Source organism: Heloderma suspectum, chromosome 2 (genome assembly GCF_057233095.1).
Source record: "Heloderma suspectum isolate Gila_16-S chromosome 2, 16-S_ref, whole genome shotgun sequence".
NCBI classification, from domain to species: domain Eukaryota; kingdom Metazoa; phylum Chordata; class Lepidosauria; order Squamata; family Helodermatidae; genus Heloderma; species Heloderma suspectum.
In genome coordinates this window covers 401315254-401337243 of record NC_139459.1, presented here as the reverse complement: position 1 = coordinate 401337243, position 21990 = coordinate 401315254, and the positions used below count along the sequence as shown (strand labels likewise).

The 21990-nt window shown below is 46.8% G+C and overlaps 1 protein-coding gene across 1 annotated transcript in view; it reads right to left on the bottom strand.

The window, feature by feature from the left end:
• Positions 1-2072: 2072 nt before the first annotated feature.
• The window catches only part of LOC146356642 (vomeronasal type-2 receptor 26-like), a 51286-nt gene continuing 31368 nt past the window's right edge, over positions 2073-21990 (bottom strand). The window contains exons 2-3 of the mRNA XM_084830233.1: positions 10320-10446; positions 2073-2983 (exon numbers count right to left, since the gene is read on the bottom strand). Coding sequence (XP_084686359.1) covers positions 2073-2983; positions 10320-10446 — 1038 coding nt within the window. The remainder of the gene's footprint in view (positions 2984-10319; positions 10447-21990) is intronic.

The window sequence follows — 21990 nt, the reverse complement described above, 5'->3', positions numbered from 1 at the left end:
TAACACTGCCATGCAGTGGTCAAGAACAGACTGATCTAAAAGTAGCCTGTTCTAAATCCGTTAATTAAATTCAATCAACCCAGACCCAAGCTTTTGTTTTTAGTAAGTAGCCTGCATATAGTTTCCCCACAATAGATAATAAACTGATTGGGCAATAATTAGATGGATCAGACAATGCTCCTTTCTGAACATACAGAAACATGCACTTGTGAGTATTTTGGTTTTAGATTTTCTTTTTTTATTTTCAGAACAATGCAATCATACATTTCCTTTTTAAAAACCAGGGGAAATTGATGATCAAGAAACTGCTGACTCATGTTGGCACAAACTCCACAAAGCCAGGAAATTGGAAGCTTAGGTTGTTGAATTAGCAGGCATGTTCTGTGATCAATAATGATGTCATGGAATGTCACAAACTGTCCTTGCTTACAAGCAACTCAAAGGCATGGGTCAACTCACAGGAAAATTCCTCTAGAAAAACAATAAGGCTCAGATGCTTCAGTACAGGACCGGGACAACATAGGGCCTCTTTGCTGGTCCCAGGTCCTCCATCGTCCCCATCTGGATTTGGGCCTGAAAGACCAAGGAAAAGAGTGGGTGCATAGAGAGTATGTTATAAGCAAGCATGATTTGTGACATTGGATAACATCATTACAGATCATGGGGCACACCGAGCTCATACAGACCAAAAGCCACTGATAAATCAAGGATAATCAACCAGGGCGCACTCCCCCTGCCTCTCTCCTGGGAAATGCCATCTGTCAGGGTGGCCAAGGTTGTTTTAACCTGGCTAGAATCAAGACTGGAAAGGAACTAGATAATCTGTTTCTTCCATGAGCATCTGAAGCTGCATGGCCAATATCTTCTTCAGCACCTTCACTAAGAAGTGGATATCAGTACCTGAGCAGTAGGGATGGTGGAGAATTTCTCCCCGAATCTTTGGGGGGCTGAGCACCAACACATTCGGCCCCCCGAAATCGGCGGTGAAATTCTCTGCCACTACCCCACCCCCCCGCGATGGGACTTACCTTTGGCGAATGTCCCTCCCAGCGGTGGGTCCCAGTGGCGGTTCGGCGGCGGTTCGGCGGGGGCGGCAGCCGGTCTTCCGACTGGCTGCCGCCGCCGCCATTACAAAGTAAAGTAAAGTAAAAAAAAACAAAAACCGTGATAGGCTAGGTAACGATTAATGTAGCCTATCACGGCTAGATTTCCAAAGTCAGCCGTGATAGGCTATGTTAATCGTTAAGTAGCCTATCACGGGTGACTTTGAAAAAAAAAAAGCACGTACGCAAATGGCGGTGCCCATGGGGCGCCGCCATTTGCGTTCCTTATTTGGCCCCGGTAGTCTACGTAAAGATTTACGTAGACTATGGCGAAAATAAGGGCAACGCTATTTGCGTTGCCCTTATTTTCACTGTAGTCTAGGTAAATCTTTACATAGACTAGATGTGCCAAACTAAGGAACGCAAATGGCGGTGCCCCATGGGAGCCGCCATTTGCGTACGCACTTTTTTTTTTTTCAAAGTCACCCGTGATAGGCTACGTAACAATTAACGTAGCCTATCACGGCTGACTTTGGAAATCTAGCCGTGATAGGCTGCGTAAATCGTTATGTAGCCTATCATGGGGAGTTTTGTTTTTTTTTTTACTTTTGTCTTTCGCGGCCGGGGAGATGGGGCGCTTCTCCCCGGCCTGAATTTTGGCCAGGCGAGGCGGGGCGCCTCCCCTCCCCGGCCTGAATTTCGGGGGGAGAAGCGAAGCGCCTCCCCCCCACCACGAAGCAAGCTTCGAGGACAGGTAAGGGACTTTCACCCATCCCTACTGAGCAGTAGCTATGAATACCTGGTGGGTCTAGTCTGGAATTCTTAAGCAACGGGTGCAGCACCGCCTCCTTCCAGGCATCAGGCCCAGGTGTTATATTATTTTACTGTGTTTTATTGGTTTTGTACCAAGGTATGGGATTGTTTTATGATAAAAAGCCAGTAATCATAGTATCTGATCTGAAACACCCATTTAGGGGGTGAGGCAGATGGCTGCTAAATAATATCCCCTGAAAAAGAGTTCCATAAGAATCACATCCCCTCTTTCATTTTTGTTGTTAGATGCTCCTTTGTATTCAGATCAGGCCTCAATACAATAATGTAGCACTTGGGAAAAAATATGCAGCCAAGTAACCCAGCACTGGAGGCCAAGATAGAGAAGACCTGCACGGCCACCATGTATTTCCCCTTGGTGCTCAGGTAGGTGGGCACAAAGGACACCCAAACACTACAGAAGACCAGCATGCTGAAGGTGATCAGTTTGGCTTCGTTGAAGGCTCCAGGCAGCTTCCTGGCTAAGAAAGCCACCATGAAGCAGATGGCAGCCAGGAAGCCCATGTAGCCAAAGGCACTATAGAACATGGTGACAGATCCTTCATTGCATTGCAGGATGATCTCTTCAGCCTGGGAGTGCATGTCAGAATCTGGGAATGGGGGAGAGATTCCCAGCCAGATGGTGCAGATGACAACTTGGACACTGGAACAGGAAGTGACAATGGAGTTAGCCAAACTCTTTCCCAGCCATCTCCTCACCCTGTTCCCTGGTTTTGTGGCTAGGAAGGCCAGCACCACAGTGATTGTTTTGGCCAAGAGAGAAGAGACGGCAACTGAGAAGATGATGCTGAAGGCCATTTGTCGGATGAGGCAAGTTGGTTTTCTTGGCTGGCCAATGAATAGGAAGGAGGACAAGAAGGAAAGCAGAAGGGAGATGAGCAGAATGTAGGAGAGGTCTCGGTTGTTGGCTTTGACTACTGGAGTTTCTAGGAATGTAATGAAGATTCCTAACACAATGCCTGTGATTAAAGTCAAGAATAGGGCAAAGGAAGCCAGGATGATCCCCAAATATTCTCCATAGGAGAGGAATGCAGTAACTTTTGGGATACATTGATCATGGTCCTTGTTTGGATGCTGAGCTTCTGGACACTTCATGCAGTGGTCTGCATCTGCAAAGAAGAACAACTTCTCCATTATACATCCAAGACCTACACTGGAACTACTTCCTCATCCCTCTAATGAGATTCAAAGCAGCCTCCAGGCTCATAAAGTATCATTTTCAAGTCAGAATCTAGAATTCTGCATCAGTTGTACCAACCTTATCTTGCGCCAATGTTTTTGTTTAGTTTTTTTTAACAATATACAATCTCTTATAATTATTTTTAGAAATTGAGAAACAATTAATATATTATTTTTTAAAAAAACCAACAGCAGCAAACAATAATCCTCATTTATGGCATATGCCATTAGAAAACAAAAACGCAGAAATTTTTAGGGATGTACGAAACGACTTACCTGGTCGTCCCTCCCCCCGAAATCCTCGATGGCTGGCTCCACTCCGCGGCAACTCCGTGGAGCCACTGGCTGGGGCAGCCCGCAGCGACATCTGGCTGCTGCTGGGCTGCGCAGGGATGCAAATGGTGGCCGCCGTGGCCACTGCCATTTGTGTCCCTTATTTTTTGCCGTGATAGGCTACGTAAATATTTATGTAGCCTATCACAGCAAAAAAAAAAGGGAACACAAATGGCAGTGGCTACGGACACCACCATTTGCATTCCCTTTTTTAGCTGTAAATAGGCTACATAAATACGTAAATATTTACGTAGCCTATCACAGCTAAAAAAGGAACGCAAATGGCGGCCGCCATAGCTGCAACCATTTGCGTTCCCTTTCTTTTTTTGCCGTGATAGGCTACGTAAATATACGTAAATATTTACGTAGCCTATCACAGCCTCCACAGGGATGCAAATGGCATCCCTGCATTAGCTGTGATAGGCTACATAAGTATTTACTAAATAAGTATTTACGTAGCCTAGCATGGCCAAAATGGTGACGCGAATGGCAGCTGCAGACACAGCCACCATTCTAGGGATGGCAGAGAATTCCACCATGGATTCCAGTGAGATTCTTTAGAATCTGGCCCCCCAGAAACTGTGGTGAAACAGCCTCCTGCCCCCCACCCCCCCACGGAATCCCCCGGGATGGAACTTACCTGGGGCGGATGCGGCGGATTCGGCAGCGGCGGCTCTGGTGGTGGCGGCTCTGGCGGCGGCTCCAGCAGCTGGTCTCTTGGCCAGCTGTGGCCAGGCTGCTGTGACTGCCGTTGGCGTCCTTTGCAGCTGTGATAGGCTATGTAAGTATTTACGTAGCCTATCACAGCTAATCCCCCCCCCAAAAAAAAACAGCGTACGGCTCCGGCGGCAGCAGCTCCAGTGGCTGGTCTCCTGGCCATCAGGAGAAATTACTGATTTGCGTTCCTTTTTTTTTTTTTTTTGCCGTTCTAGCCTACATAAATGTTTACGTAGGCTATTATGGCGGAAAAAAAGGAACACAAATAGAGCCCATTATGCTATTCGCGTTCCACTTTTTTTCGCTGTAATAGCCTACGTAAATATTTAAGTAGGCTAGAATGGTGAAAACTAGGGAACGCAAATGGCAGCCGCATTAGCCGCCGCCATTTGCGTACGCTGGTTTTTTTTGGTTTTTGGGGGGAGAGGTTTGCCATGATAGGCTATGTAAATACTTATGTAGCCTATCACGGCAGTCTGGCTGGAAGCAAATGGTTGCCGCTACAGCGGCCGCCATTTGCATCTGCAGCAGCCTGTCCGCGGCTGCAACTCCGGCTGCGGATGGCCCTGGCCGCCTGCTCCACAGAGCCTCCATGAAGTGGAGCCGGCCAGGCAGGATTCCGGGGGGGAGGACTGGATCGCCTCCCCACATCGAGCATTCTGGGGGGAGAGATGGAGCGCCTCCCCACCACTGTGAAAAATTCCGTGAAAAGGTATGTGAGTTTCGTACATCCCTATGCCATTGGCAGAGCAGAGCGAATGGCAGCAGGTGAGTGCTCCGTTCCGTGCATCTTTCATGGGGGGGGTGGGGAGCTTTGTTCCGCTATGGGTTCTGGGGGGGCCGAATGCGCTGGCATTCGGCCTCACCGAGACCCATGGCGGAATTCTCCACCATCCCTACGTAGGGATGTACAAAAGTCACTTACCTGTTCGCAGATTATGCTGATGCTGGGGGGGAGGCGCTCCGTCCCTCCCCTCGAAATTCTGGCCAGGGGGGAGGCACTCCATCCCTCCCCCCCTGATTCCTGGCTGGCCGGCTCCACTCCTCAGGGATTCTGCGGAGCCGCCAGCCAGCTCCACCAGTGGCCGGACATCCGGCTGCTGACTAGCAGGGACGCAAATGGCAGCGGCCGTAGCCGCCGTTTGCGTCCCTGCAGTCAGCCGTAATAGGCTACGTAAATGTTTATGTAGCCTATCACGGCTGATTAAAAAAAAAAAAAGCGCGTACACAAATGGCGGCGCCCGTGGGCGCCGCCATTTGCGTTCCTTATTTTGGCATGTCTTAGTCTACATAAACATTTACGTAGACTACAGCAAAAATAAGGGGAACGCAAATAGCGGAGCGTCTATGCTATTTGCGTTCCCCTTATTTTTGCCGTAGTCTACGTAAATGTTTATGTAGACTAAGATGTGCCAAAATAATGCAACTGGCGGCACCCATGGGCGCCGCCATTTGCGTACACGCATTGTTGTTGTTGTTGTTTTAATCAGCCATGAAATAGTGGCGGTGGCAGCCGGTCGGAAGACCGGCCGCCGGAGCCGCTGCCGCCAAACCGCCTCCGGAGCTGCCACCAGAGCCGCTGCCGCCAGGAACATTTGCCCCAGGTAAGTCCCGTCCTGGGGGGTGGCGGGGGGGGTGGCGGGCCGTTCTGCCACCGATTTCGGGGGGCTGAATGCACTGGCATTCGGCCATCCTGAGATCCTTGGTGGAACTTTCGTACATCCCTAATCCCTAGTAATTTTTATTTCTGTTCTCAGATATATTCTAAGACACGTATTCACTTCATATGGGCCATGGTCAGGTCTACTTGGCCTCACTGTTCTCCTTTGTGAAGGAGCCACATCATGGCATGCAGTCCATTTCCTACCAACAGCCTGTTATGTAGATAGCACAAACCATGGTCCCAGAAACCTAATTTCTCCTGAGGACACCATCTTCATAGCCACTTGTTCACCAGGAAAAATGTCTTTCCCTTTGTAGAGAGCTTTGGCTATTGGGCAGTATAGAAATGAAATGAATGAATGAATGAATGAATGAATGAATAGTCCTCTTCCATTGACCAGAAGAAGGATGGGAACACCACTTGAGTGCCAAAGATTTTGAGCTTCCTTCCTAGACCTTTGTAGTTTGATTTGGTCATAGCTGTGCTTGGCAGTATTCACATGGGTAAGCAGAAAACATGACCATTGGTGGCCTTAATTGGAAGGTGTGCACATTGCTGAACAACCCACAGTGCACCCGACACATGATTGGCTTGCCATGGCCTGTTCTTCCCCTCATTCCCCCTCAGTCCTGCCAGGTCAGGCACATATCCCAGGCACTTTTGTGGCAGAACTTGTCTTGTCTCCTCACCCAGGCCTTCTCCCTATTCTGATCACTGCCCCTTTTCATTCACCATCTTTTTTTCTGTTTCAGTGATTCAAGAGTACACAAATGTGTTCATTTTTTTAATTATTATTTCCCCCCATTATTTTCTCAAGTGTGCAAGAGCACACTTTCACCTGTCTGATATGTGTAATCTTGCCTAGTCGCTGTCCTTGTATGTTGCAGCTGTAGAGGAGAAAGAAAATGCAAAGAAAATGACAAGACAAGGCTGCATATAGGCAAATTTGTGCACAGTTGTGGGAGAAAGGGGACAAAATAATAGTTCAAGAAAGGAGGGACCCAGTAGCACAATTCAGAAGCACCAAAAATGGGGTGGGGGGTGGGGAGAAGGAGAACAGAGTAAGTGCACCAATTTCAGGTGGGGGTAGGGTTGGCGGAGCATTTCTCCCCGAAACTTCGGGGGGCCAAGCGCCAACGTGTTTGGCCCCCCGAACACGTTTCGGGGAGAAATTCTCCACCCCCCGCCCCCCCCCCCGGGATGGGACTTACCTTTGGCGAATGTCCCTCCTGGCGGCAGGTCCGGCCGGCGGATCGGCGGGTGTTCGTCCGGGGCGGGAGCGGCAGCCAGTCTTTCGGGGCGGGAGCGGCAGCCCGTTCCTTATTTGGTCGCTGTAGTCTACGTAAAGATTTACGTAGACTACGGCGAAAATAAGGGCAACGCTATTTGCATTGTCCTTATTTTCGATGTAGTCTACGTAAAGATTTATGTAGACTACAGCGACCAAATAAGGAACGCGAATGGCGGCTCCCAATGGGGGCCGCCATTAGCGTACGCGCTTTTTTTTTTTTAAAGTCACCCGTGATAGGCTATGTGACGATTCACATAGCCTATCATGGCTGACTTTGCAGATCTAGCCGTGATAGGCTACGTTAATCGTCACGTAGCCTATCACGGGGGCGTTTTTTTAAAAAAAAAAACTTTTGAGTTCGCGGCCGGGCGAGGCGAGGCGCCTCCTCCCCGGCCTGAATTTCGGCCGGGCGAGGCGGGAAGCCTCCCTCCCCGGCCTGAACTTCGCGGGGGGAGCAGCAAAGCGCCTCCCCCCCACCGTGAACAAGCTTCGAGGACAGGTAAGTGACTTTCGTCCACCCCTAGGTGGGGGTTGGACAATATTTCCCTTTTATAGTCTTGCTGGAGACTCAGGGAAGTGTTGAACGGGAAAACTGCAACACTGAAAAGCATGACAGTTAGCTTGCCACGTGGGGTTTGGACAACATGAACAGAATGAATTTAACAGCACTACAACACACTATGGCTTCCTTTCTGTGGTGGGTTGTGCGAACCCAGTAAATGACTGCGTTCACACAACACGATAACCCACACTCAGTGGTTGTATATGGGTTGAGCATGGGTTGTTGTTGAACTGTGGGTTGCTGTTCAAATGTGGATTATTTTGTGTTGTCTGATCCCAGCTGCCTGTTTATTTGCTGGGTTGTGAACTGTGAGTTGTTCATCGTTAATGAGCCATGGTTTTTCAGAGCAGCTGGGTTCAGACAACACAATACCCCACACTTCAGCAACAACCCACAGTTCGACAAGAACCCACACTCAACATAAACTCAACCACTGACTGTGGGTTGTGTTGTGTGAACCCAGTCCATGTGTGTCTGAAGCCACTCTGTCACATCTCCAACCATTGCCCCTGGGAGGCAACTTACTTCTTGATGGCCAGCACACATCCCCTTCTATTCCATGCAGTAGGGCATCACCAGACACAACCACCCTTCTCCTTGTCTTGCTGCAGGAATTGGTTCTATCCCATCTCTGTCTCAGGGCTCCAGTGTCTTGCTTCCTGTACCACAACATCTGCTGTAGATCTTCCCCCAAAGGCTCAGAGCCACTGTCTTCTGCAAGAGCTTCAAAGTGGTTTCATAGTGCCAGTGGTGCAGAGTGCCTTCTGAAGCTCTTCCTCCTGGGTTTCACTATGATCCGTACAGGTTGCTCCTCCATTCATTCACCCCACTCCTCTTTTCAAGTGTCTCTGTGTTGTTGTCCTTCCAGCATCTCCTGTGTTATGTTCAACAACTCTTCACCCTCTCTTGATCATTGGAGTTCAGCCACTCACTGTTCTAGGCCTCTTCCCTTTTTTTCCTAGTAATACAGCCAGCTTACTCTTGCTGCAAATGTGAGCCAGGGTATCTTCAAACAGGAAAACAAACATACCACACACTTTGCAGATCACCACTGCTAAATCACACCTGTCCATTTTCTCTTCCTTGTGGGTCCTCCTTCTTCACTTGACTTTCCTCCTTCTTATTCCCTTAGCAGCCCATTTGGAGGGCTCTTCTAAGCACACACTTTCTATTTACCTAGAGGGATATTTTCAGAGAATTATAGAATCATAGAATAGTAGGGTTGGAAGAGGCCTATATGACCATTGAGCCCAACCTCCTGCTCAGTGCAGGAATCCAAGTCAAAGCATCCAAATACAAGTCAAAGAATTCAAGTCAATCCAAGCAAAGGACAGATGGCTGTCCAGCCTCGTCTTGAATGCCTCCAGTGTGGGAGAGCCCACTACCTCCCTAGGTCATTGGTTCCATTGTCCTATTGCTCTGACAGTCAGGATTTTTTCTCCTGATGTTCAGCCAGAATCTGCCTTCCTGGAACTTGAGCCTATTCCATGTCCTGCATTCTGGGATGATCGAGAAGAGATCCTGGCCTTCTTCTCTGTGACAACTTTTCAAGTATTTGAAGAATGCTATCATATCTCCCCTCAGTCTTCTCTTCTCAAGGCTAAACATGCCCATTTTTTCCAGTCTCTCCTCAAAGGGCTAACCAGTCCCCTGATCATCTTTGTTGCCCTCCTCTGAACCTTTTCCAGTTTGTCTGTGTCCTTCTTCAAGTGTGGTGCTCAGAACTGGACACAGTACTCATGATGAGGCCTAACCAGTGCTGAGTAGAGGGGAACTAGTACTTCATGGGATTTGGAAGCGATGCTTCTATTATTAAAGCCCTAAATAGCATTTGCCTTTTTTGCAGCCACATCACATTATTGGCTCATATTCATCTTGTGTTCTACAACAATTCCAATTTTACTAAGGACTTCTTCTGCTGAACTCCAGTCCCAAACTCACTCTTTGGCAACAGATCTGTTCTATTCTATTCTATTCTATTCTATTCTATTCTATTCTATTCTTTCCAGATATATTCTAAGACATGAACTCACTTGATGCAGGGCATGGGCAGGTCTGCTTGGTCTGTGAGAAGAAGCCACATTTTGTGTTAGATGTGTTGAAAAAAAATCTATTAAAAATGGTTTTCAACACATCAACACATGTGTTCTGTTTTAGGTGCAGAAGGGGCTTTCAGTATGCCCAGATGATGCTGATCCCTGACCTGATCCCTGCTTGCCCCCACCACAATCCATCTTCCAGGGTTCTTTCTTGCCCCATATTTAAAATGCCCTTAAGATCCTTCACAGAAAACATCTGGGTGAATCTTTGCTCTCCTCCCCAGGGGCAGTACTGAAGCACCAGAAGGACCTACCACTGCCAGAACAGAGAGTTAGAGCTTCATACAGGAACTGAGAATAAGAGGAAACCATTGTTTCTGGAACAGAGCAGGTCAGCGGAGGTTGCATAAGGGAGTTCCGCCAACCTATCCTGATCTGGAAATGAGCATTCCCACTCGTTTCCTGCTTCCCTTTGCAAAGCACCAACTCTCCATTTCACTAGCGTTGGGTCCTGCTTACACAACAAAATCAGTGGGCATGCAGAGCCTGGTGGATGCTTCCCTATGTTTAGAAATGTCTTCAAGGAAACCTTCACTGAAAATGTTTAGGCAAATCTTTCCCTTCCTCCACATGGGTTTCATTTTCTCCTGGAGTCACCCACCTTCCTGAGTGGAGATGGTTCCTTCTGCACAGGGAGCACAGTCATAGCAGCAAGTTGGTTTTCCTTCCTGAACCACCTTGACAAATCCTGGGAGACAGCTTTCCACGCACCTGGAATGAGGCAGTGGCTAAGCACAGAAACAACGAATGTCAAGGAAAAATGTGTTGGATCAATTCATCTGCAGAAAAAAGAGACAGAATTGGAAAGAACCCAAGAAGTCCTCTAGCCCCAAGTTAAACTTGAGGCTTGGTTATTCCTGGGGCTCCCACGTCCTCTGTTGTTTCCCCTTTGTCTCATTTTAGATCACCTTAGGGAAGGGCCCTATCCTCTTGTACAAAATAAATTGCCACACACATTGATGGTGCCATCGAAATAAATAAATAATTTGGCTACCAAGTGTGTGTGTTTGAAGGCACTCATTTCGATGCCTAGCTGGGTAGGTGAGCTTGGGAATGGCTTCAGTCCTGCTCTTGAAAGAGTGCTGCTTGTTAGGAGTGACAGCAGTGTGCTAAATGGTCTGTTCTGCTCTGAAGCAGCTTCCTATCTTCATTTGACAATGCCCTATTCTACGATTAGCCCCCAAAGTATGCAGCATCACAGGTTAGAGCCACAATTCTCTGGGGGCTCCTGGTCCTGGCATGTAGAAGCTTGGGTGAAGCACCAAGTAAGAATCTTTCAAACATGATTATTTCTCCCTAGTGGTGGAAGAAGAAACAGGGTCTTTGGAATATCTTGTTTCTTTTGTTCTTACAGCCCATAAGATTATGACTATTTTTTTTTTACCAAAACAAAAAAAGGTCAAAGTTTCCTGCCAAAATTCACAGCAGATAGCCAAAGAGTTTTAGAATGGACAAATTTAGCTTGTTTCAAAGCTAAATTTATACATTCTAAGCCATTTTAGTGGTTTGCCAGCCAATGTATTTTTAAAAATATTTAGTGAAATAGTACCAATAGAGGCTTAAGAATTTTCTATTGATTACGGTATTTTCAGGGGTGTTCGAAACATATTCACTGGTCCGCTGGGGGCGTCCATAAGGAGGGAGGCGATCTGTCCCTCCCCCCAGAATCCTCCCAAGCTGGCTCCGCTCTGCAGCGAGTCCGCGGAGCTGCCGGCTGGGCCCGTCCGCAGCTGGACTTGCATCCACTGCAGGGCTGTGGACGCAAATGGCGTCTGGCGTAGCTGATGCCATTTGCGTCCCTGCGCTTTTCGGTGATAGGCTATGAAAATATTTACGTAGCATATCACAAAAAGAGCAGGGATGCAAATGGCATTGGCTACGCCATTTGCGTCCCTGTCTTTTGCCGTGATAGGCTATGTAGATACTTATGTAGCCTATCATGGCTTGGCAGGGACGCAAATGGCAGCCAGTGTAGCAGCCGCCATTTGTGGCCACAGCCTGGCAGTGGCCGGAAGACTACCCGGAGCTGCTGCCGCCACTGGAGCTGCCGCCGCTGCTGCGGTCTGTTCCGGGGGAGATTTCAGGGGGTGGAGGGGGGGTAGTCTGTTCCGCCATGGCCTCCAAGGGGCTGGATTCTTTAGAATCCTTCCTCACTGGAGTCCATGGCGGAATTCTCCAACATCCCTACTCAAGACTCATGGTACATAGATAGACATCAAAAGATTCTGTAGTTGAAGAAATAGCCACTCAGCACTAACTGGTAAATGGTGTCTAGACCACAATATTGAAAATGGTAAACATTCTTCATTTGATCATATTTACTTAGGGATGTCGGAGAATTTCTCCACAAATCTCCGGGAGGCCAAATGCCAACGCATTCGGCCCCCCGAAATTGTTGGAGAAACGGTCTGCCCCCCGCCCCCCCGGGATGGGACTTACCTTTATCGAATGTCCCTGGTGCTGGCCACCCCCCCCCTGGGATGGGACTTACCTTTGTCGAATGTCTCTGGCGCTGGCGGCTCCTGGCGGCGGTTCGGCGGCGGTTCGGCGGCGGCGGCCGGTCTTTCGACCGGCTGCCGCCGCCGCCGCCATTTCCAAGGTGAATAAAAAAAACAAACAACAAATGTGATAGGCTACGTAAAGATTTACGTAGCCTATCATGGCAAGATTTTCAAAAAACGCAGTGATAGGCTATGTAAATCCTTACGTAGCCTATCACGGCTGACTTTGTGGGGGGAAAAAAAAAGCGTTGCCCTTATTTTCGTCATAGTCTACGTAAGTGTTTACGTAGACTATATGTGCCCAAATAAGGAACGCAAATAAGGAACTCAAATAAGGAACGCAAATAAGGAACGCAAATAAGGAACGCAAATAAGGAACGCAAATGGCGGCGCCCATGGGCGCCGCCATTTGCGTACTCGCTTTTTCCCCCCCCCAAAGTCAGCCGTGATAGGCTACGTAAGGATTTATGTAGCCTATCACGGCTGACTGGAGGGACGCAAACGGCAGCAGCTACAGCCACCGCCATTTGCGTCCCGGCAGGAGACGAGATTCGCGGCCGGGGAGACGGTGCACTTCCCCCTGGCCAGAATTTCAGCAGGGAGGGATGGGGCGCCTCCCCCCCACCAAGAATTTCAGAGGGAGAAACGGAGTGCCTCCCCCCCACCGTGAAGCAAGCTGCGGGACCAGGTGAGGGACTTTCATCCATCCCTATATTTACTGATATATATAGGGATGTACAAAAATTCCACCACATATCTCGGGGAGGCCGAATGCCATGCACATTTGGCCCCCCGAAAACAGTGGCGGAACGGCCTGCCCCCCGCTCCCCGCCCGGGATGAGACTTACCTTGGGCGGATCTTCCTGGTGGTGGTGGCTCCGGCGGTGGTTCAGCGGTGGTAGCAGCGGCAGCCGGTCTTCTGACTGGCCGCCGCCACTGCCATTTCCAGTTAAAAAAAAAAAAAGTGATAGGTCTACGTAAAGATTTACATAGCCTATCACAGCTAGGTTTTTTTAAAAAAAAAACCGTGATAGGCTACGTAAATGTTTATGTAGCCTATCATGGCTGACTTTAAAAATAAAACAAAACATAATGCGCATATCTAAATGGCAGCGGCCACGGCCGCCGCCATTTGCGTTCTTCATTTTGGCACGTCTTAGTCTATGTAAACATTTACGTAGACTAAGACGGTGAAAATAAGGGGAATGCAAATAGCATAGTGTCTACGCTATTTGCGTTCCCCTTATTTTTGCCGTCTTAGTCTACGTAAATGTTTACATAGACTAAGACGTGCCAAAATAAGGAATGCAAATGGCAGCGGCCATGGCCACCGCCATTTGCATACGTGCTTTTTTTTTTTTAAGTCAGCCGTGATAGGCTACATAAACATTTATGTAGCCTATCACAGCTGACTGCAGGGACGCAAACGGCGGCGGCTACAGCCACTGCCATTTGCGTCCCTGCTAGCCAGCAGCCGGATGTCCAGCTGCTGGCGGAGCTGGCCATCGGCTCCGCAGAATCCATGCGGAGCACAGCCGGCCGGCCAGGATTCCGGGGGGGGGAGGAACGGAGCACCTCCCCCCCTGGTGAGGATTCCGGGGGGAGGGATGGAACGCCTCCCCCCCAACCATAAACATAACCCGTGAAAGGTAAGTACCTTTTGTACATCCCTAGATCTATCACACAGATTCCACTATCAACCCAGTTATCCCACCGAAAAGATCACCTCTCTCTTTTCAGATCAGGATTCCCCCATAAAGTTAGCTCTGCATGAAAATATGGATTCAACATCAGCTGATGAGACATGGTATGCCATAACTCTCTAGACACTCACACTCATATGGCAGCTGGGAACACTCCTTTCTTTTTGAGATCTTAACGCCATCCAGCCAGAACAAGGCACCAGAAACGTTGATGCCAAGATAACCCATGGATAAACTAAGGTGTGGAAAATTCAATTTCCTTCCAGGATGGACAACTGTATACTCTCAAACAAAAACATAAAAATGAGAAGCACTACTACCCCCTAAGTTCCCAAATGCTCCGTGAAGTTTTTGATAATATGTTTGGGGGATACATAAGGGGATATTATGCATCTTGTGGATTATCCATGGCAAAACATTCATCTTCAATATATTAACCTTACCCTAATTACTTAACTTAAGTGTTGGTAAGTCATGACTAGATCGCAAGATTGAAAATGGTAAAAATTCTTCATTTGATTGTATTAACTGACCTATCATACAGATTCCACTATCAACCCAGTTATCCCACCAAAAGGTCCCCTCTCTATTTTCAGATCACAGTTCCCTCATGAAGTTCATTCAGCATGAAAATATGGATCGAACATCAGCTGACGAGACATGGTATGCCATCTCTCCAGCCACTAATATTTCAGGTGGGAACACTCCTTTCTTTTTGACATCCTAACGCCAGCCAGAAAGAGGCATCAGGTAAGTTGACTCCCAGATAACCCATGGATAGACTAAGGTCTGGAAAATTGAATCTTCCTTCCAGGACTGACAACTGCATCCTCTCAAACAAACAAACAAACAGAGGACCCCTTTCATAAGTTCCCAAATGCTGCATTAAGTTTTTGAAAATATGTTCAACTTCTAAACACCAGCAGAATTGACATTTAGTGAATATCTACTACAATCTATACTTAGTGGTGCATTTGGATCCCCCCCTTTCTTGGGTGTGGATTGTTGTTGTTGTTGTTGTTTTGCACATAGCACCTTCCCTCTTAGATTTTCAGTTGGGAGTAAAGCCAGAAAGTGCACCAAATATATAAATTTGATTTATTAGTAATGAAGATTCTGCTAATGCATAACAACAAATAATGTACATGCAGAGCTGTTTTAGTATAATACCACTGTAGCAGGCCTATGTTAAATGTGAGTCATCTGAATTACATTCTGTCATTTTAACCAAAAATCGTGGGAGGGGGGCATAGGTTACATGGCTTGTACAAGAAAATGGCTCAACAGACTGATCTGATCTTGTAAGGTAGAATGGATAAATTTGAGGATGGTCTGCACCGATATTCAGGTAGAAAGGGCAAGAGATTTCTTTTTTACAGGAGTTTAAAGATGGACGACAGCCTACCAGCAGTCTGGCAGGTGTTTTCTGATGCGTTCCCCTGTAGATGTACATGGGCTTTATTCTGTGCTTTCTTGGCTTGCGTAGCATCTTTTGGAAAACAGTTTTTCATCTTAGGTAAGAAGGGAGGTGTAGCATGTGCTTTGCCCCAGAAGAAACATATGGCATTTGTAAGATTGGGGGGGGGGATTGTGATTTTCACCCCATTTTAGCCTATGAGATTAATAAGCTCCTATTCACAGGATGGGAGGGGGAATACAATGGATTCTGAGTGCGGCCTTCTGGTGGAATGTCAGCATCTCAGCCATGTCTGACAGTTAGGAGATTCTTAAAAGACTGTGTAAAAGAAGAGGGGTATTGTGAGGAGGGATTAGAACCATAGAATCATAGAATAGTAGGGTTGGAAGGGGCCTACAAGGCCATCAAGTTCAACCCCCTGCTCAATGCAGGCATCCAAGTCAGAGCATCCCTGACCGATGGCTGTCCAGCCTCTGAATGCCTCCAGTGTGGGAGGGAGAGCCGCACTTCAGATTCTGAAGTGAGTGTGAAGACAGAAAGGGAGGCAGAGATTAGGGGGGGAAAGTGCTGAGGAAATGGTGAAGAGGGAAAGACACAGACAGAAAAAAGAGGTCCTGAGGAGGCTGCGTAAAGACCAGGAAAGAGAGAAGCAGCAGCAGCATTCTGCCCTTTCCCCAGTCAGCACACAGCAGTGGCTGTATAACCAGTGGTCCATAACTGAGGCCTACAGTTACTTCTGAGTCCTAGGCTACCCAGCCAGAGACAGGTTTTAGGAAATAATCTACATTTATGGAACATATCACTTGTGGACTTCTTTCACTCAATGTTATTGTTTGGAGACTGACTTTAAATTGTTCGGTTGTTTGTTGGCTTCCTCCCCAACACCTTTTCCCTCCCCTGTTAAATAAATCCTAGTTCTTGTTTTATACATTGCTCACTCATGATGGGCTGGCTGCATGGCACTAGGGATGGGGGAGAATTTCTCCCCGAAACTTCGGGGGGCCAAATGCCAACGCATTTGGTCCTCCGACGGTTGTTCGGGTTGTTGGCAAATAGCATTGCCCTTATTTTCGCCATAGTCTACGTAAATCTTTACGTAGACTACAGGGACCAAATAAGGAACACGAATGACGGCTCCCTATGGGGGCCGCCATTTGCGTACGCGCTTTTTTTTTTTTTAAGTCACCCGTGATAGGCTACGTGATGATTAACGTAGCCTATCACGGCTGACTTTGCAGATCTAGCCGTGATAGGCTACATTAATCGTTACGTAGCCTATCACAGGGGCGTTTTTTTTTCTTTGTCTTTTGAAGTTCGCGGCCGGGGAGACGGGGCGCTTCTCCCCGGCCTGAATTTCGGCCGGGCGAGGAGGGAAGCCTCCCCCCCCCCGGCCTGAACTTTGGGGGGAGCAGCGAAGCGCCTCCCCCCCACCGTGAAGCAAGCTGCGAGACCAGGTATGTGACTTTCATGCATCCCTACATGGCACGTTACTCTGGAGATGGCATCTTTCTCCCTTGTCAACTACTGTGTGTATGAACCCAGGTCCCATGTTTCCCAGCACCCCACAGAATCCCCAGTAGGGAAAGTGGGGTTACATTGGTATGTGGATACTGCCAAAATTACTTTTTTTTTTTTTTTAAGGGAATAGCATTTATGAACTCGAATTTACTGACACTTTGAAGCTTGAGTGAACATAGAAAGCCCTTAATGCAACAGCTTAAACCAAATGAGTCTTTGTTAATTGAATATTCAACTTTCTCATGCACAAAGCCATGAATGTCTCTACTATGCCTAATTTCATACTCAAAGGGTAGCAACCAGTCTCAGTGGGGCTTTGAATCATAGAAATCAGAACCAACACAACTAGTTTGGGTGACTTAATCTATTTCCTTCCTACACTATGAACAGCTAAAAAAGTCCAAGCACCCTTCCAAGACAGTCCCATGTACAGCACATTACAGCTTTGAGAGCTTAGCAGATGGCCAATATAAGGAGATAAAACCATTGATTGCTTGCACCTTGTTGAGCTGTTGGGGCCACATCATGGCATCCTGGTCAATGGTGAACTGGAGGTCTGCAGATCCCCGTCTTTCCATGCTCCCAAATTTCTCTCCGATGAAGGTCCAGTTGGGAAGAGCCACCCAGTTCACGATGTCAAAGTCAGCAGCCAGGTCTCCATTTTCATCCCAGTACATTCCATCCATGATGGAAGTATTGTAATACTGAAGGTTTCTCAGGAAAGGGTCAAGCTAGAATGGCAGAGGAAACACCAGCATTTAGTAAACAGGAAACCACATTTGATATCTCCAATGACTCAAGACTGGTTCCAGAAACAAGTGGCAGTGTGTAAGAGAGTCTTCTTAACATTCACAAGGGGGCTGGTTTCATCCCTGAATCACTCCTCTGTCTGCTTTAAGTTTTGGATAAGCTAAAGTTACACTTCTGTTTTCCCTTTTACTATGCAGAAACATTAGACACAACTGTCTCTTTTCATCCAGAAGAGAATTGTGCAAAAGGGAATGATCTTGCCCACAGGCATAGTCCAATTGGCCACTTCCTGCAGTACTATTTGGGCACCATGAAAAGGCTGCAAATTGTCAGCTATGCATTATGCAGGGCAATGCTATACATATCTATGCAGAAATAAGCTCCGTTGAATTAAATGGGACATTCACAAGTAACTGACTATACAGTATACACAGTGAAATTGGAGTAAGTCCCACTCAACTTAAGGACATGTCTAAGTAGACATGTTGTGAAGGGTTGAGGCCTAGGGTGGGGGAGGTCAGGCTTAGAGGCCTGGTGTTTTCTGTTGGGATGGGGTAACCGTGAGAGAAGTAGTTTCATTTCTCCAGTAAAATGTCAGTTTCATTTCTCCATCTAAGTTTCATTTCCTCAGGTTTGAAGTAGTACTTTCAGCTTTGAGGGAGGAGGGTATACAAAGAGAGGAAGAGAGCCAGTAAGAGTCAGAAAAGACAAGGCTGCAGCCAGAGCAACCACAAGAGAGAGAGACAGCTAGAGCTGAGAGCAGAGTCTGAAGAGTGAGCAGGAAGAAGCAGCCTAGAAAAGTCTAAGGACAGCTAGGGTAAAAGAACTTGCATTTTGCAATTTTTTTAAAAGGCCTTTTGTATCGCTCAGCAATATTGCATACATACCTTTAGTTGTGATTTGCTTGCTTTAATTTACCAGTAAACTGTTCTGGTTAAACCCTGTGGTTAAATCATATTCTATGATTCTATGATTCCTGTGTCTAGAGTGTCAGTCACCCTACGTCTACAGCCTAAACCCCACATTACTGAGAAGGGGAAGTTTACAAGAAGGAAGGTGGGACTCTTAAGGAGGCAAGAGATCCTTAAGGAGTTGCTCAAGGGTCCAGGTCATAAGGGGGATGCTGGCACATGCATAGGACTGTGTTGTAATATTATTAAGGAGAATTGTGCAAAAGGGAATGATCTTACCCGCAGGCGAAGTCCAATTGGCCACTTCCTGCAGTACTATTCAGGCACCATGAAAAGGCAGCAAATTGCCAGTTATGCATTATGCAGTGCAATCCTATACACATCTATGCAGAAATAGGCTCCATTGAATTAAATGAGACATTCAGAAGTAGGTGAATTTTTGCACTGAACTTGGAGTAAGTCCCACTAAACCTAATGAGATGTCTGAGCAGGCATGCATAGGAGTGTGCTGTAAATATTATATTGTTTAGTATGTGCCTGTGAGAATCCTGCCTCAGGCATTATCAAATCACCTCATTGCTATAATAATAATAATAATAATAATAATAATAATAAATGCTCCCAGCATGTAAGTATTATCTCTTCTATATAAAGACAGATGTCTTTATATAGAACTAGGGATGCTGGAAAAATTCGAGACAGATTAAAATGAGCTCGGATTTCCAAGAATCCAAACTGCAGAATCCACTGCGGAGCACCCCCCATGTAGTGGCCATAGACTTTCAGATGATTTTTTTTTGTTTTACTTTCCCAAAATTTATGCATATACATCCGTGGAAAAATATGTAAGTTTCTGCTGAAGAAACATTGACTGGAGTAGGGGACAACACACTAAATGTTATGTACTGAGGTAAATTATGTAAATACTTATGTGAATACTTACGTAAATATCTAGGTAAATATTTCCATATTTCTCCGCATGACAGAAAAAAAATATGCATCTGTCTGTGGGTGGATGGCGGAATGAAAGGCTCCTGACAATCCACAAAACACAGACAGAGCGGATTTTTCACAGTCTGTACTTCCCTAGTAAGAACCACAGCTATATAGAATAAAAGCTGGGTAAGTTTAATTAGAGGAAAAAGGAATGAATAAAAGATGATGATATCCCAGCTGAACTGTCTAAAATCTTGCAAGATGATGCTGTCAAGGTGATGCATGCCATTTGCCAGCAAATTTGGAAAACACAAGAATGGCCAACAGATTGGAAAAAATCCACTTATATCCCCATACCAAAAAAGGGAAGCACCAAAGAATGTTCAAACTATCTAACAGTGGCACTTCTTTCACATGCCAGTAAGGCAATGCTCAAGATGTTCCAAGGTCGACTCCAGCAATTCATGGAACGAGAATTGCCAGATGTACAAGCTGGGTTTAGAAAAGGCAGAGGAACTAGAGACCAAATTGCCAATATCCGCTGGAGAATGGAGAAAGCCAGGGAGTTATAGAAAAACATCTATTTCTGTTTTATTGACTATTCTAAAGCCTTTGATTGTGTGGATCATCACAAATTGTGGCAAGTTCTTGGTGGGATGGGGATACCAAGTCATCTTGTCTGCCTCCTGAGGAATCTGTATAACGACCAAGTAGCAACGGTAAGAACAGACCACGGAACAAAGGACTGGTTTAAGATTGGGAAAGGAGTATGGCAGGGTTGTATACTCTCACCCTACCTATTCAACTTGTTCACAGAACACATCATGTGACGTGCTGGGCTTGATGAAGCCAAGGCTGGAGTTAAAATCGCTGGAAGAAACATTAACAATCTCAGAGATGCAGATGATACCACTTTGATGGCTGAAAGTGAGGAGGAGCTGAGGAACCTCATGACGAAGGTGAAAGAAGAAAGTGCAAAAGCTGGGTTGCAGTTAAACCTCAAAAAAACCAAGATTATGGCAACCAGCTTGATTGATAACTGGCAAAACGAGGGAGAAAATGTGGAGGCAGTGACAGATTTTGTCTTTCTAGGAGCAAAGATTACTGCAGACACTGACTGCAGCCAGGAAATCAGAAGACGTTTACTTCTTGGGAGGAGAGCAATGACAAATCTGGATAAAATAGTGAAGAGCAGAGACATCACACTGACAACAAAGGTCCGCATAGTTAAAGCAATGGTATTCCCTGTAGTAACATATGGCTGCGAGAGCTGGACCATAAGGAAGGCTGAGTGAAGGAAGATAGATGCTTTTGAACTGTGGTGCTGGAGGAAAATTCTGAGAGTGCCTTGGACTGCAAGAAGATCAAACTAGTCCATCCTCCAGGAAATCAAGCCAGACTGCTCACTTGAGGGAATAATATGAAAGGCAAAACTGAAGTCCTTTGGCCACATAATGAGAAGACAGGATACCCTGGAGAAGATGCTGATGCTAGGGAAAGTGGAAGGCAAAAGGAAAAGGGGCTGACCAAGGGCAAGATGGATGGATGATATTCTGGAGGTGACAGGCTCAACCTTGGGGGAGCTGGGGGTGGCGATGGCTGACAGGAAGCTCTGGCGTGGGCTGGTCCATGAAGTCATGAAGAGTCAGAAGCGACTGACCGAATACACAACAACAACAAAAGTAGCAGTTGGCATAGTATTAAAAGAGGCTCACAAAATTAATAATGCACATAAGCCAACCAGATGCCTAGTGCAGGCTGGGAGCACCACACACACTCCCAGAGTCAAAGGACGGACAAGATGAATTTAAGCAATGGTCCATATCTTCCCTACCCTGCTTACACAGCTTAGTGGAGGGAGGAATGGAGGGAGGTGCTACAATGGAGCCAGGTAGGTGCCAAAGAAGCAGCCAAGTGAGAAGGCATGGAGAATCGAACAGAGCCATCAAGGGAGGCTGAAAGAACTGGGCATGGTTAGCCTTGAGAAGAGAAGACTGAGGGGAGATAGGATAGTGCTCTTCAAGGACTTGAAAGGTTGTCCCAGAGAGGAAGGCCAGGGTCTCTTCTTGATCATCCCAGAGTGCAGGACACAGAATAATGGGCTCAAGTGACAGGAAGCCAGATTCCGGCTGAACATCAGGAAAAGCTTCCTGACTGTTAGAGCAATACGACAATGGAACCCATTACCTAGAGAGGTGGTGGGCTCTCCCATACTGGAAACATTCAAGATGAGGCTGGACAGCCATCTGTCAGGGATGCTTTGACTTGGATTCCTGCATTGAGCAGGGGGTTGGATTTGATCATTTTGAGGCCTGTTCCAACCCTACTATTATATGATTCTATGATTCTGTGGCTGACCCCAGTGAGAGAGTCAAGGTGTTGCAGAAATCAGAGTCAGAGAGACCACGGAGTGAAGGAAAAAGAGTTTTTCTTTATTTAATGCACGGGCTTTATGGCTGGAATCACTTCCAAAGAGCCAAAAGCCCCGATTTACATCCGCAGATTGTTTTTATCGCTATTGTGACACATAGGAAAC